The sequence below is a fragment of the Coregonus clupeaformis genome, unplaced genomic scaffold (genome assembly GCF_020615455.1).
Source record: "Coregonus clupeaformis isolate EN_2021a unplaced genomic scaffold, ASM2061545v1 scaf0614, whole genome shotgun sequence".
NCBI classification, from domain to species: domain Eukaryota; kingdom Metazoa; phylum Chordata; class Actinopteri; order Salmoniformes; family Salmonidae; genus Coregonus; species Coregonus clupeaformis.
Genome location: NW_025534069.1, coordinates 15,001 through 28,885, shown reverse-complemented (window position 1 = coordinate 28,885; position 13,885 = coordinate 15,001). Strand labels below are relative to the sequence as shown.

Below are 13,885 nucleotides of genomic sequence, written 5' to 3'. Positions count from 1 at the left end.
TCCCCTCCACCTCACCTCATCTCTCCCCTTCACCTCACCTCTCATCTCCTCAACCTTCCACTTCTCCTCTCCCTGCAGCCTCCCCTCCACCTCTCCTCTCCCTGCAGCCCCCGCTCCACCTCAACTCTCCAGTTCCCCTCCATCTCTCCTCTCCTCTCCACTCAACCGCACCTCTCCTCTCTCTCCAGCCTCCCCTCCACTTCACCTCTCCTTTCCACCTCTCCCCTCCATCTCACCTCACGTTACCTCTCCTCTCCTCTCCCCTCCCCCTCTCCTCTCCCCTCCACCTCACATCCTCACCTCTCCTCCACCTCACCTCTCCCCTACACCCACCTCTCCCTCCACATCTCTCCCTTCACCGCACCTCTCCTCTCTCCCTCCACTTCACCTCCCCTTCACCCCTCATCTCCACCTCACCTCATCTCTCCCCTCCACCTCTCCTCTCCCTGCAGCCTCACCTCTCCCCTCCATCTCTCATCTTCTCTCCCCTCCTCCTCACCTCTCCTCGCCCTGCAGCCTCACCTCTCTTCTCCCTCCAGCTTCCCCTACACCTCTCCTCTCCCCTCCACTTCACCTCTCCTCTATCCTAAACCTCACCTCTCATCTCCTCTCCCCTCCACCTTTCATATCCTCTCCCTGCAGCCTCACCTCTCCTCTCCCTCCACCCCACACCTATTTTCTCCCTCCAGCCTCACCTCTCTTCTCCCTCCAGCATCCTCTACACCTCTCCTCTCCCCTCCACCTCACCTCACCTCTCATCTCCTCTCCCCTCCACCTCTCATCTCCTCTCCCTGCAGCCTCACCTCTCCTCTCCCTCCAGCCTCACCTCTCCTCTCCCTCAAGCCTCATCTCTCCTCTCCCTCCAGCCTCACCTCCCCCTGCAGCTTCAACTCTCCTCTCCCTCCAGCCTCACCTCTCCTCTCCCTGCAGTCTCACCTCTCCTCTCCCTCCAGCCTCACCTCTCCTCTCCCTCCAGCCTCACCTCACCTCTCCCTCCAGCCTCACCTCTCCTCTCCCCTCTACCTCTCATCTCCTCTCCCTGCAGCCTCACCTCTCCTCTCCCTGCAGCCTCATCTCCTCTCCCTCCAGCCTCACCTCTCCTCTCCCTCAGCCTCACCTCTCCTCTCCCTCCAGCCTCACTCTCCTCTCCCTCCAGCCTCACTCCTCTCCTCTCCCTCCACCTCTCACTCTCCCCCTGCAGCCTCACCTCTCCTCTCCCTCCAGCCTCATCTCCTCTCCCTCCAGCCTCACCTCTCCTCTCCCTCCAGCCTCACCTCTCCTCTCCACCTCACCTCTCACGCCCTCTCACCTCTCCACCTCATCTCCTCCTCCAGCCTCACCTCTCCTCTGCCTCCAGCCTCACCTCTCCTCTCCCTGCAGCCTCACCTCTCCTCTCCCTCCAGCCTCATCTCTCCTCTCCCTCCAGCCTCACCTCTCCTCTGCCTCCAGCCTCACCTCTCCTCTCCCTCCAGCCTCACCTCTCCTCTCCCTCCAGTCTCCCCTCCAGCTCCTGGATCCTTCCCTCCAGTCTGGAGACCACAACATCTTGGTTGGACCTCTGGGAGCCCTCTAGATGAGACACCCTGCTCTTCAGGTCTTTATTCTGTAAGAGAACAATACAGGGTGAGCAGGACATACTGTATACGTAGGGCCAGGAAGCATGGGGTCCTCTATGGGAGGTTCAACCATCAACTGTAGAGAGATTGGTGATGTCACAGAGGTTAAAACCTACCTGTCTCTCCAAGGTGATCTTGTCACACTCCAGGTCCTGTCTGACTGCTCTCTCCTGCTGCAGCTCTCCTCTTATCTGCTCCATCTGTCAGATAAGGAAACCATGAATAGACCTTCACTACATACTGCAGAATACATAGTGAAATTATTATGGAAATGATGTATGGTCTGTCAGTTTGTCTGTTTGCATTTCATCCTTGATCAGACAGCAAGTGAACAGGATCCAAAGACTGTATTCTCTACTGACAGTTAGTCAGAGGCCCTGGAGGAGAGGAGAACTCTACTGACAGTTAGTCAGAGGCCCTGGAGGAGAGGAGGACTCTACTGACAGTTAGTCAGAGGCCCTGGAGGAGAGGAGGACTCTACTGACAGTTAGTCAGAGGCCCTGGAGGAGAGGAGAACTCTACTGACAGTTAGTCAGAGGCCCTGGAGGAGAGGAGGACTCTACTGACAGTTAGTCAGAGGCCCTGGCCGAGAGGAGGACTCTACTGACAGTTAGTCAGAGGCCCTGGAGGAGAGGAGGACTCTACTGACAGTTAGTCAGAGGCCCTGGCCGAGAGGAGGACTCTACTGACAGTTAGTCAGAGACCCTGGAGGAGAGGAGGACTCTACTGACAGTTAGTCAGAGGCCCTGGAGGAGAGGAGGACTCTACTGACAGTTAGTCAGAGGCCCTGAGGAGAGGAGGACTCTACTGACAGTTAGTCAGAGGCCCTGGAGGAGAGGAGGACTCTACTGACAGTTGGTCAGAGACCCTGGAGGAGAGGAGAACTCTACTGACAGTTAGTCAGAGGCCCTGGAGGAGAGGAGGACTCTACTGACAGTTAGTCAGAGGCCCTGGAGGAGAGGAGGACTCTACTGACAGTTAGTCAGAGGCCCTGGCCGAGAGGAGGACTCTACTGACAGTGAGTCAGAGGCCCTGGAGGAGAGGAGGACTCTACTGACAGTTAGTCAGAGGCCCTGGAGGAGAGGAGGACTCTACTGACAGTTAGTCAGAGGCCCTGGCCGAGAGGAGGACTCTACTGACAGTTAGTCAGAGACCCTGGAGGAGAGGAGGACTCTACTGACAGTTAGTCAGAGGCCCTGGAGGAGAGGAGGACTCTACTGACAGTTAGTCAGAGGCCCTGGAGGAGAGGAGGACTCTACTGACAGTTAGTCAGAGGCCCTGGAGGAGAGGAGGACTCTACTGACAGTTAGTCAGAGGCCCTGGAGAAGAGGAGGACTCTACTGACAGTTAGTCAGAGGCCCTGGAGGAGAGGAGGACTCTACTGACAGTTAGTCAGAGGCCCTGGAGGAGAGGAGGACTCTACTGACACTTAGTCAGAGGCCCTGGCCAAGAGGAGTACTGACAGTTAGTCAGATTGCCCTGGCTGAGAGGGGGACAGTAAAGGGAGTGTGGGTAATGAGCTGGCTGAGAGGGGGACAGTCAAGGGAGTGTGGGTAATGAGCTGGCTGAGAGGGGGACAGTAAAGGGAGTGTGGGTAATGGGCTGGCTGAGAGGGGGACAGTAAAGGGAGTGTGGGTAATGGGCTGGCTGAGAGGGGGACAGTAAAGGGAGTGTGGGTAATGAGCTGGCTGAGAGGGGGACAGTCAAGGGAGTGTGGGTAATGGGCCTGCTGAGATGGGGACAGTAAAGGGAGTGTGGGTAATTGGCTGGCTGAGAGGGGGACAGTAAAGGGAGTGTGGGTAATGAGCCTGCTGAGAGGGGGACAGTAAAGGGAGTGTGGGTAATGGGCTGGCTGAGAGGGGGACAGTAAAGGGAGTGTGGGTAATGAGCTGGCTGAGAGGGGGACAGTAAAGGGAGTGTGGGTAATGAGCTGGCTGAGAGGGGGACAGTAAAGGGAGTGTGGGTAATGAGCCTGCTGAGAGGGGGACAGTAAAGGGAGTGTGGGTAATGAGCCTGCTGAGAGGGGGACAGTAAAGGGAGTGTGGGTAATGAGCTGGCTGAGAGGGGGACAGTAAAGGGAGTGTGGGTAATGAGCTGGCTGAGAGGGGGGACAGTAAAGGGAGTGTGGGTAATGAGCTGGCTGAGAGGGGGACAGTAAAGGGAGTGTGGGTAATGAGCCTGCTGAGAGGGGGACAGTAAAGAGAGTGTGGGTAATGAGCTGGCTGAGAGGGGGACAGTAAAGGGAGTGTGGGTAATGAGCCTGCTGAGAGGGGGACAGTAAAGGGAGTGTGGGTAATGGGCTGGCTGAGAGGGGGACAGTAAAGGGAGTGTGGGTAATGAGCCTGCTGAGAGGGGGACAGTAAAGGGAGTGTGGGTAATGAGCTGGCTGAGAGTGGGACAGTAAAGGGAGTGTGGGTAATGAGCCTGCTGAGAGGGGGACAGTAAAGGGAGTGTGGGTAATGAGCTGGCTGAGAGGGGGACAGTAAAGGGAGTGTGGGTAATGGGCTGGCTGAGAGGGGGACAGTAAAGGGAGTGTGGGTAATGAGCTGGCTGAGATGGGGACAGTAAAGGGAGTGTGGGTAATGAGCCTGGCTGAGAGGGGGACAGTAAAGGGAGTGTGGGTAATGAGCTGGGCTGAGAGGGGACAGTAAAGGGAGTGTGGGTAATGGGCTGGCTGAGAGGGGGACAGTAAAGGGAGTGTGGGTAATGAGCCTGCTGAGAGGGGGGACAGTAAAGGGAGTGTGGGTAATGGGCTGGCTGAGAGGGGGACAGTAAAGGAGTGTGGGTAATGAGCCTGCTGAGAGGGGGACAGTAAAGGGAGTGTGGGTAATGAGCCTGCTGAGAGGGGGGACAGTAAAGGGAGTGTGGGTAATGAGCTGGCTGAGAGGGGGACAGTAAAGGGAGTGTGGGTAATGGGCTGGCTGAGAGGGGGACAGTAAAGGGAGTGTGGGTAATGAGCCGGCTGAGAGGGGGACAGTAAAGGGAGTGTGGGTAATGAGCCTGCTGAGAGGGGGACAGTAAAGGGAGTGTGGGTAATGAGCTGGCTGAGAGGGGGACAGTAAAGGGAGTGTGGGTAATGGGCTGGCTGAGAGGGGGACAGTAAAGGGAGTGTGGGTAATGAGCCTGCTGAGATGGGGACAGTAAAGGGAGTGTGGGTAATGAGCTGGCTGAGAGGGGGACAGTCAAGGGAGTGTGGGTAATGAGCCTGCTGAGAGGGGGACAGTAAAGGGAGTGTGGGTAATGGGCTGGCTGAGAGGGGGACAGTAAAGGGGAGTGTGGGTAATGAGCCTGCTGAGAGGGGGACAGTAAAGGGAGTGTGGGTAATGGGCTGGCTGAGAGGGGGACAGTAAAGGGAGTGTGGGTAATGAGCCTGCTGAGAGGGGGACAGTAAAGGGAGTGTGGGTAATGAGCCTGCTGAGAGGGGGACAGTAAAGGGAGTGTGGGTAATGAGCCTGCTGAGAGGGGGACAGTAAAGGGAGTGGGTAATGAGCCTGCTGAGAGGGGGACAGTAAAGGGAGTGTGGGTAATGAGCCGGCTGAGAGGGGGACAGTAAAGGGAGTGTGGGTAATGAGCTTGGCTGAGAGGGGGACAGTAAAGGGAGTGTGGGTAATGAGCTGGCTGAGAGGGGGACAGTAAAGGAGTGTGGGTAATGAGCCTGGCTGAGAGGGGGACAGTAAAGGGAGTGTGGGTAATGAGCCGGCTGAGATGGGGACAGTAAAGGGAGTGTGGGTAATGAGCTGGCTGAGAGGGGGACAGTAAAGGGAGTGTGGGTAATGAGTTGGCTGAGAGGGGGACAGTAAAGGGAGTGTGGGTAATGGGCTGGCTGAGAGGGGGACAGTAAAGGGAGTGTGGGTAATGAGCCTGCTGAGAGGGGGACAGTAAAGGGAGTGTGGGTAATGAGCTGGCTGAGAGGGGGACAGTAAAGGGAGTGTGGGTAATGAGCTGGCTGAGAGGGGGGACAGTAAAGGGAGTGTGGGTAATGAGCCTGCTGAGAGGGGGACAGTAAAGGGAGTGTGGGTAATGAGCTGGCTGAGAGGGGGACAGTAAAGGGAGTGTGGGTAATGAGCTGGCTGAGAGGGGGACAGTAAAGGGAGTGTGGGTAATGAGCTGGCTGAGAGGGGACAGTAAAGGGAGTGTGGGTAATGAGCTGGCTGAGAGGGGGACAGTAAAGGGAGTGTGGGTAATGAGCCTGCTGAGAGGGGGACAGTAAAGGGAGTGTGGGTAATGAGCTGGCTGAGAGGGGGACAGTAAAGGGAGTGTGGGTAATGAGCTGGCTGAGAGGGGGACAGTAAAGGGAGTGTGGGTAATGGGCCTGCTGAGATGGGGACAGTAAAGGGAGTGTGGGTAATGGGCTGGCTGAGAGGGGGACAGTAAAGGGAGTGTGGGTAATGAGCCTGCTGAGAGGGGGACAGTAAAGGGAGTGTGGGTAATGAGCCTGCTGAGAGGGGGACAGTAAAGGGAGTGTGGGTAATGAGCCTGCTGAGATGGGGACAGTAAAGGGAGTGTGGGTAATGAGCTGGCTGAGATGGGGACAGTAAAGGGAGTGTGGGTAATGAGCCTGCTGAGAGGGGGACAGTAAAGGGAGTGTGGGTAATGAGCCTGCTGAGAGGGGGACAGTAAAGGGAGTGTGGGTAATGAGCTGGCTGAGAGGGGGACAGTAAAGGGAGTGTGGGTAATGAGCCTGCTGAGAGGGGGACAGTAAAGGAGTGTGGGTAATGAGCTGGCTGAGATGGGGACAGTAAAGGGAGTGTGGTAATGGGCCTGCTGAGATGGGGACAGTAAAGGGAGTGTGGGTAATGGGCTGGCTGAGATGGGGACAGTAAAGGGAGTGTGGGTAATGGGCTGGCTGAGATGGGGACAGTAAAGGGAGTGTGGGTAATGGGCTGGCTGAGAGGGGGACAGTAAAGGGAGTGTGGGTAATGAGCTGGCTGAGAGGGGGACAGTAAAGGGAGTGTGGGTAATGAGCCTGCTGAGAGGGGGACAGTAAAGGAGTGTGGGTAATGAGCTGGCTGAGAGGGGGACAGTAAAGGGAGTGTGGGTAATGAGCCTGCTGAGAGGGGGACAGTAAAGGGAGTGTGGGTAATGAGCTGGCTGAGAGGGGGACAGTAAAGGGAGTGTGGGTAATGAGGCTGCTGTGAGGGGGACAGTAAAGGGAGTGTGGGTAATGAGCTGGCTGAGAGGGGGACAGTAAAGGGAGTGTGGGTAATGAGCCTGCTGAGAGGGGGACAGTAAAGGGAGTGTGGGTAATGAGCTGGCTGAGAGGGGGACAGTAAAGGGAGTGTGGGTAATGAGCCTGCTGAGAGGGGGGACAGTAAAGGAGTGTGGGTAATGAGCTGGCTGAGAGGGGACAGTAAAGGGAGTGTGGGTAATGAGCCTGCTGAGAGGGGGACAGTAAAGGGAGTGTGGGTAATGAGCTGGCTGAGAGGGGGACAGTAAAGGGAGTGTGGGTAATGAGCCTGGCTGAGAGGGGGACAGTAAAGGGAGTGTGGGTAATGAGCCTGCTGAGAGGGGGACAGTAAAGGGAGTGTGGGTAATGAGCCTGCTGAGATGGGGACAGTAAAGGGAGTGTGGGTAATGGGCTGGCTGAGAGGGGGACAGTAAAGGGAGTGTGGGTAATGAGCTGGCTGAGAGGGGGACAGTAAAGGGAGTGTGGGTAATGAGCTTGCTGAGAGGGGGGACAGTAAAGGAGTGTGGGTAATGAGCTGGCTGAGAGGGGGACAGTAAAGGGAGGTGGGTAATGAGCCTGCTGAGAGGGGGACAGTAAAGGGAGTGTGGGTAATGAGTCTGGCTGAGAGGGGACAGTAAAGGAGTGTGGGTAATGAGCTGGCTGAGAGGGGGACAGTAAAGGGAGTGTGTAATGAGCCTGCTGAGAGGGGGGACAGTAAAGAGTGTGGGTAATGAGCTGGCTGAGAGGGGGACAGTAAAGGGAGTGTGCGGGTAATGAGCCTGCTGAGAGGGGGACAGTAAAGGAGTGTGGGTAATGAGCTGGCTGAGAGGGGGGGACAGTAAAGGAGTGTGGGTAATGAGCCTGGCTGAGGGGGACAGTAAAGGTGTGGGTAATGAGCCTGCTGAGAGGGGGACAGTAAAGGAGTGTGGGTAATGAGCCGGCTGAGAGGGGGACAGTAAAGGAGTGTGGGTAATGGGCTGGCTGAGAGGGGGACAGTAAAGGGATGTGGGTAATGAGCCTGCTGAGATGGGGACAGTAAAGGGGAGTGTGGGTAATGAGCTGGCTGAGAGGGGGACAGTAAAGGAGTGTGGGTAATGGGCTGGCTGAGATGGGGACAGTAAAGGAGTGTGGGTAATGGGCTTGCTGAGAGGGGGACAGTAAAGGGAGTGTGGGTAATGAGCCTGGCTGAGAGGGGGACAGTAAAGGGAGTGTGGGTAATGAGCTTGCTGAGAGAGGGGGACAGTAAAGGAGTGTGGGTAATGGGCCTGCTGAGATGGGGACAGTAAAGGGAGTGTGGGTAATGAGCTGGCTGAGAGGGGGACAGTAAAGGGAGTGTGGGTAATGAGCTGGCTGAGAGGGGGACAGTAAAGGAGTGTGGGTAATGAGCCTGCTGAGAGGGGGACAGTAAAGGAGTGTGGGTAATGAGCTGGCTGAGAGGGGACAGTAAAGGGAGTGTGGGTAATGAGGCGCTAGAGGGGGACAGTAAAGGAGTGGTAATGAGCCTGCTGAGAGGGGGACAGTAAAGGAGTGTGGGTAATGGGCTGGCTGAGAGGGGGGACAGTAAAGGGAGTGTGGGTAATGAGCTGGCTGAGAGGGGGACAGTAAAGGGAGTGTGGGTAATGAGCTGGCTGAGAGGGGGACAGTAAAGGGAGTGTGGGTAATGAGCCTGCTGAGATGGGGACAGTAAAGGGAGTGTGGGTAATGAGCCTGCTGAGATGCGGACAGTAAAGGAGTGTGGGTAATGAGCTGGCTGAGAGGGGGGACAGTAAAGGGAGTGTGGGTAATGAGCTTGCTGAGAGGGGGACAGTAAAGGGAGTGTGGGTAATGAGCCTGCTGAGAGGGGGACAGTAAAGGGAGTGTGGGTAATGAGCCTGCTGAGAGGGGGACAGTAAAGGGAGTGTGGGTAATGAGCTGGCTGAGAGGGGACAGTAAAGGGAGTGTGGGTAATGAGCCTGCTGAGAGGGGACAGTAAAGGGAGTGTGGGTAATGAGCCTGCTGAGAGGGGGACAGTAAAGGGAGTGTGGGTAATGAGCCGGCTGAGAGGGGGACAGTAAAGGGAGTGTGGGTAATGAGCTTGCTGAGAGGGGGACAGTAAAGGAGTGTGGGTAATGAGCTGGCTGAGAGGGGGACAGTAAAGGAGTGGGTAATGAGCTGGCTGAGAGGGGACAGTAAAGGAGTGTGGGTAATGGGCTGGCTGAGAGGGGGACAGTAAAGGGAGTGTGGTAATGAGCTTGCTGAGAGGGGGACAGTAAAGGGAGTGTGGGTAATGAGCTGGCTGAGATGGGGACAGTAAAGGGAGTGTGGGTAATGAGCCTGCTGAGAGGGGGACAGTAAAGGGAGTGTGGGTAATGAGCTGGCTGAGAGGGGGGACAGTAAAGGGAGTGTGGGTAATGAGCCTGCTGAGAGGGGGGACAGTAAAGGAGTGTGGGTAATGAGCTGCTGAGATGGGGACAGTAAAGGGAGTGTGGGTAATGAGCTGGCTGAGAGGGGGACAGTAAAGGGAGTGTGGGTAATGAGCTGGCTGAGAGGGGGACAGTAAAGGGAGTGTGGGTAATGAGCCGGCTGAGAGGGGGACAGTAAAGGGAGTGTGGGTAATGAGCTGGCTGAGAGGGGGACAGTAAAGGGAGTGTGGGTAATGAGCTGGCTGAGAGGGGGACAGTAAAGGGAGTGTGGGTAATGAGCCTGCTGAGATGGGGACAGTAAAGGGAGTGTGGGTAATGAGCTGGCTGAGAGGGGGGACAGTAAAGGAGTGTGGGTAATGGCTGGCTGAGAGGGGGACAGTAAAGGGAGTGTGGGTAATGAGCTGGCTGAGAGGGGGACAGAGTAAAGGGAGTGTGGGTAATGAGCCTGCTGAGAGGGGGACAGTAAAGGGAGTGTGGGTAATGAGCTGGCTGAGAGGGGGACAGTAAAGGGAGTGTGGGTAATGAGCCTGCTGAGATGGGGACAGTAAAGAGAGTGTGGGTAATGGGCTGGCTGAGAGGGGGACAGCAAAGGGAGTGTGGGTAATGGAGCCGGCTGAGAGGGGGACAGTAAAGGAGTGTGGGTAATGAGCCTGCCTGAGAGGGGACAGTAAAGGGAGTGTGGGTAATGAGCCTGCTGAGAGGGGACAGTAAAGGGAGTGTGGGTAATGAGCCTGGCTGAGAGGGGGACAGTAAAGGGGAGTGTGGGTAATGAGCTGGCTGAGAGGGGGACAGTAAAGGGAGTGTGGGTAATGAGCCTGCTGAGAGGGGGACAGTAAAGGAGTGTGGGTAATGGGCCTGCTGAGAGGGGGACAGTAAAGGGAGTGTGGGTAATGAGCCTGCTGAGAGGGGGACAGTAAAGGGAGTGTGGGTAATGAGCCTGCTGAGAGGGGGGACAGTAAAGGGAGTGTGGGTAATGAGCCTGCTGAGAGGGGACAGTAAAGGGAGTGTGGGTAATGAGCCGGCTGAGAGGGGGGACAGTAAAGGGAGTGTGGGTAATGAGCCTGCTGAGAGGGGGACAGTAAAGGGAGTGTGGGTAATGAGCCTGCTGAGAGGGGGACAGTAAAGGGAGTGTGGGTAATGAGCCGGCTGAGAGGGGGACAGTAAAGGGAGTGTGGGTAATGAGCTGGCTGAGAGGGGGACAGTAAAGGGAGTGTGGGTAATGAGCCTGGCTGAGAGGGGGACAGTAAAGGGAGTGTGGGTAATGAGCCTGCTGAGAGGGGGACAGTAAAGGGAGTGTGGGTAATGGGCTGGCTGAGATGGGGACAGTAAAGGGAGTGTGGGTAATGAGCTGGCTGAGATGGGGACAGTAAAGGGAGTGTGGGTAATGAGCTGGCTGAGAGGGGGACAGTAAGAGAGTGTGGGTAATGGCTGGCTGAGGGGGGACAGTAAAGGGTGTGGGTAATAGGCCTGGCTGAGAGGGGGACAGTAAAGGGAGTGTGGGTAATGGGCTGCTGAGAGGGGGACAGTAAAGGGAGTGTGGGTAATGAGCCTGCTGAGATGGGGGACAGTAAAGGGAATGTGGGTAATGGGCCTGGCTGAGAGGGGGACAGTAAAGGGAGTGTGGGTAATGAGCTCGCTGTAGAGGGGGACAGTAAAGGGAGTGTGGGTAATGAGCTGGCTGAGAGGGGGACAGTAAAGGAGTGTGGGTAATGAGCTTGGCTGAGAGGGGGACAGTAAAGGGAGTGTGGGTAATGAGGGTCAGCTGAGAGGGGGACAGTAAAGGAGTGTGGGTAATGGGCTGGCTGAGAGGGGGACAGTAAAGTGAGTGTGGGTAATGAGCTGGCTGAGAGGGGGACAGTAAAGGGAGTGTGGGTAATGAGCCTGCTGAGAGGGGGACAGTAAAGGGAGTGTGGGTAATGAGCCTGCTGAGAGGGGGACAGTAAAGGGAGTGTGGGTAATGAGCTGGCTGAGAGGGGGGACAGTAAAGGAGTGTGGGTAATGAGCCTGCTGAGAGGGGACAGTAAAGGGAGTGTGGGTAATGAGCTGGCTGAGAGGGGGACAGTAAAGGGAGTGTGGGTAATGAGCTGGCTGAGAGGGGGACAGTAAAGGGAGTGTGGGTAATGGGCTGGCTGAGAGGGGGACAGTAAAGGGAGTGTGGGTAATGAGCTGGCTGAGAGGGGGACAGTAAAGGGAGTGTGGGTAATGGGCCTGCTGAGAGGGGGACAGTAAAGGGAGTGTGGGTAATGGGCTGAGAGGGGACAGTAAAGGGAGTGTGGGTAATGAGCTTGCTGAGAGGGGGACAGTAAAGGGAGTGTGGGTAATGGCTGGCTGAGAGGGGACAGTAAAGGAGTGTGGGTAATGAGCTGGCTGAGATGGGGACAGTAAAGGGAGTGTGGGTAATGAGCCTGGCTGAGAGGGGGACAGTAAAGGGAGTGTGGGTAATGAGCCTAGCTGAGAGGGGACAGTAAAGGGAGTGTGGGTAATGAGCCTGGCTGAGATGGGGGACAGTAAAGGAGTGTGGGTAATGGGGCTGGCTAGAGGGGGACAGTAAAGAGTGTGGGTAATGGGCTGGCTGAGAGGGGACAGTAAAGGAGTGTGGGTAATGGGCTGGCTGAGAGGGGGACAGTAAAGGAGTGCGGTAATGAGTATTCTGCTGAGAGGGGGACAGTAAAGGGAGTGTGGGTAATGAGCTGGCTGAGATGGGGACAGTAAAGGGAGTGTGGGTAATGAGCCTGTTGAGAGGGGGACAGTAAAGGGAGTGTGGGTAATGAGCCTGCTGAGAGGGGGACAGTAAAGGGAGTGTGGGTAATGAGCTGGCTGAGATGGGGACAGTAAAGGGAGTGTGGTAATGGGCCTGCTGAGATGGGGACAGTAAAGGGAGTGTGGGTAATGAGCTGGCTGAGATGGGGACAGTAAAGGAGTGGTAATGAGCCTGCTGAGAGGGGACAGTAAAGGGAGTGTGGGTAATGAGCCTGACTGAGATGGGGACAGTAAAGGGAGTGTGGGTAATGGGCTGGCTGAGAGGGGACAGTAAAGGGAGTGTGGGTAATGGGCCTTGGCTGAGAGGGGACAGTAAAGGAGTGTGGGTAATGAGCTGGCTGAGAGGGGGACAGTAAAGGGAGTGTGGGTAATGAGCTGGCTGAGAGGGGGACAGTAAAGGGAGTGTGGGTAATGAGCCTGCTGAGAGGGGACAGTAAAGGAGTGTGGGTAATAGCTGGCTGAGAGGGGACAGTAAGGAGTGTGGGTAATGAGCTGCTGAGAGGGGGACAGTAAAGGAGTGTGGGTAATGAGCTGGGGGGGGACAGTAAAGGAGTGTGGGTAATGAGCTGGCTGAGATGGGGACAGTAAAGGGAGTGTGGGTAATGAGCTGGCTGAGAGGGGGACAGTAAAGGGAGTGTGGGTAATGGGCTGGCTGAGAGGGGGACAGTAAAGGGAGTGTGGGTAATGAGCTGGCTGAGAGGGGGACAGTAAAGGGAGTGTGGGTAATGAGCCTGCTGAGAGGGGGACAGTAAAGGGAGTGTGGGTAATGAGCTGGCTGAGATGGGGACAGTAAAGGAGTGTGGTAATGAGCTGGCTGAGAGGTGGACAAAAGGGAGTGGGCTAGATGGGGACAGTAAAGGGAGTGTGGGTAATGAGCTGGCTGAGAGGGGGACAGTAAAGGGAGTGTGGGTAATGAGCTGGCTGAGAGGGGGACAGTAAAGGGAGTGTGGGTAATGGCTGGCTGAGAGGGGACAGTAAAGGAGTGTGGGTAATGAGCTGGCTGAGAGGGGGACAGTAAAGGAGTGTGGTAATGAGCTGGCTGAGAGGGGACAGTAAAGGAGGTGGGTAATGAGCTGGCTGAGAGGGGGAACAGTAAAGGAGTGGGGTAATGAGCTGGCTGAGAGGGGACAGTAAAGGGAGTGTGGGTAATGGGCCTGCTGAGAGGGGGACAGTAAAGGGGAGTGTGGGTAATGAGCTGGCTGAGAGGGGGACAGTAGGGTAGTGTGGGTAATGAGCCTGCTGAGAGGGGGACAGTAAAGGGAGTGTGGGTAATGAGCTGGCTGAGAGGGGGACAGTAAAGGGAGTGTGGGTAATGAGCTGGCTGAGAGGGGGACAGTAAAGGAGTGTGGGTAATGAGCCGGCTGAGAGGGGGACAGTAAAGGAGTGTGGGTAATGAGCTGGCTGAGAGGGGGACAGTAAAGGAGTGTGGGTAATGAGCTGGCTGAGAGGGGGACAGTAAAGGAGTGTGGGTAATGAGCCTGTTGAGAGGGGGACAGTAAAGGGAGTATGGGTAATGAGCTGGCTGAGAGGGGGACAGTAAAGGGAGTGTGGGTAATGGGCTGGCTGAGAGGGGGACAGTAAAGGGAGTGTGGGTAATGGGCTGGCTGAGAGGGGGACAGTAAAGGAGTGTGGGTAATGAGCTGGCTGAGAGGGGACAGTAAAGGGAGTGTGGGTAATGAGCTGGCTGAGAGGGGGACAGTAAAGGGAGTGTGGGTAATGAGCTGGCTGAGATGGGGACAGTAAAGGGAGTGTGGGTAATGAGCTGGCTGAGAGGGGGACAGTAAAGGGAGTGTGGGTAATGAGCTGGCTGAGTGTAATGGGTGACATCAATAGTTAGCTCTTCTTTTTAGTATTTTTATATTTATACCAAAACATAGTAATATTATGAGTTCATTAGTCTGGGCTACTTTACCAGCACATGCACGCATGCATGCGCACGC

The 13,885-nt window shown here is 56.1% G+C and overlaps 1 protein-coding gene across 1 annotated transcript in view; it reads right to left on the bottom strand.

Annotated features, from left to right (window-relative positions):
* Positions 1-13,885, bottom strand: part of LOC121568066 (cingulin-like protein 1) — a 31,545-nt gene that overhangs the window by 4,916 nt on the left and 12,744 nt on the right. The window contains exons 10-11 of the mRNA XM_045216125.1: positions 1,733-1,816; positions 1,479-1,603 (exon numbers count right to left, since the gene is read on the bottom strand). Of these exons, the coding sequence (XP_045072060.1) occupies positions 1,479-1,603; positions 1,733-1,816 (209 nt within the window). The remainder of the gene's footprint in view (positions 1-1,478; positions 1,604-1,732; positions 1,817-13,885) is intronic.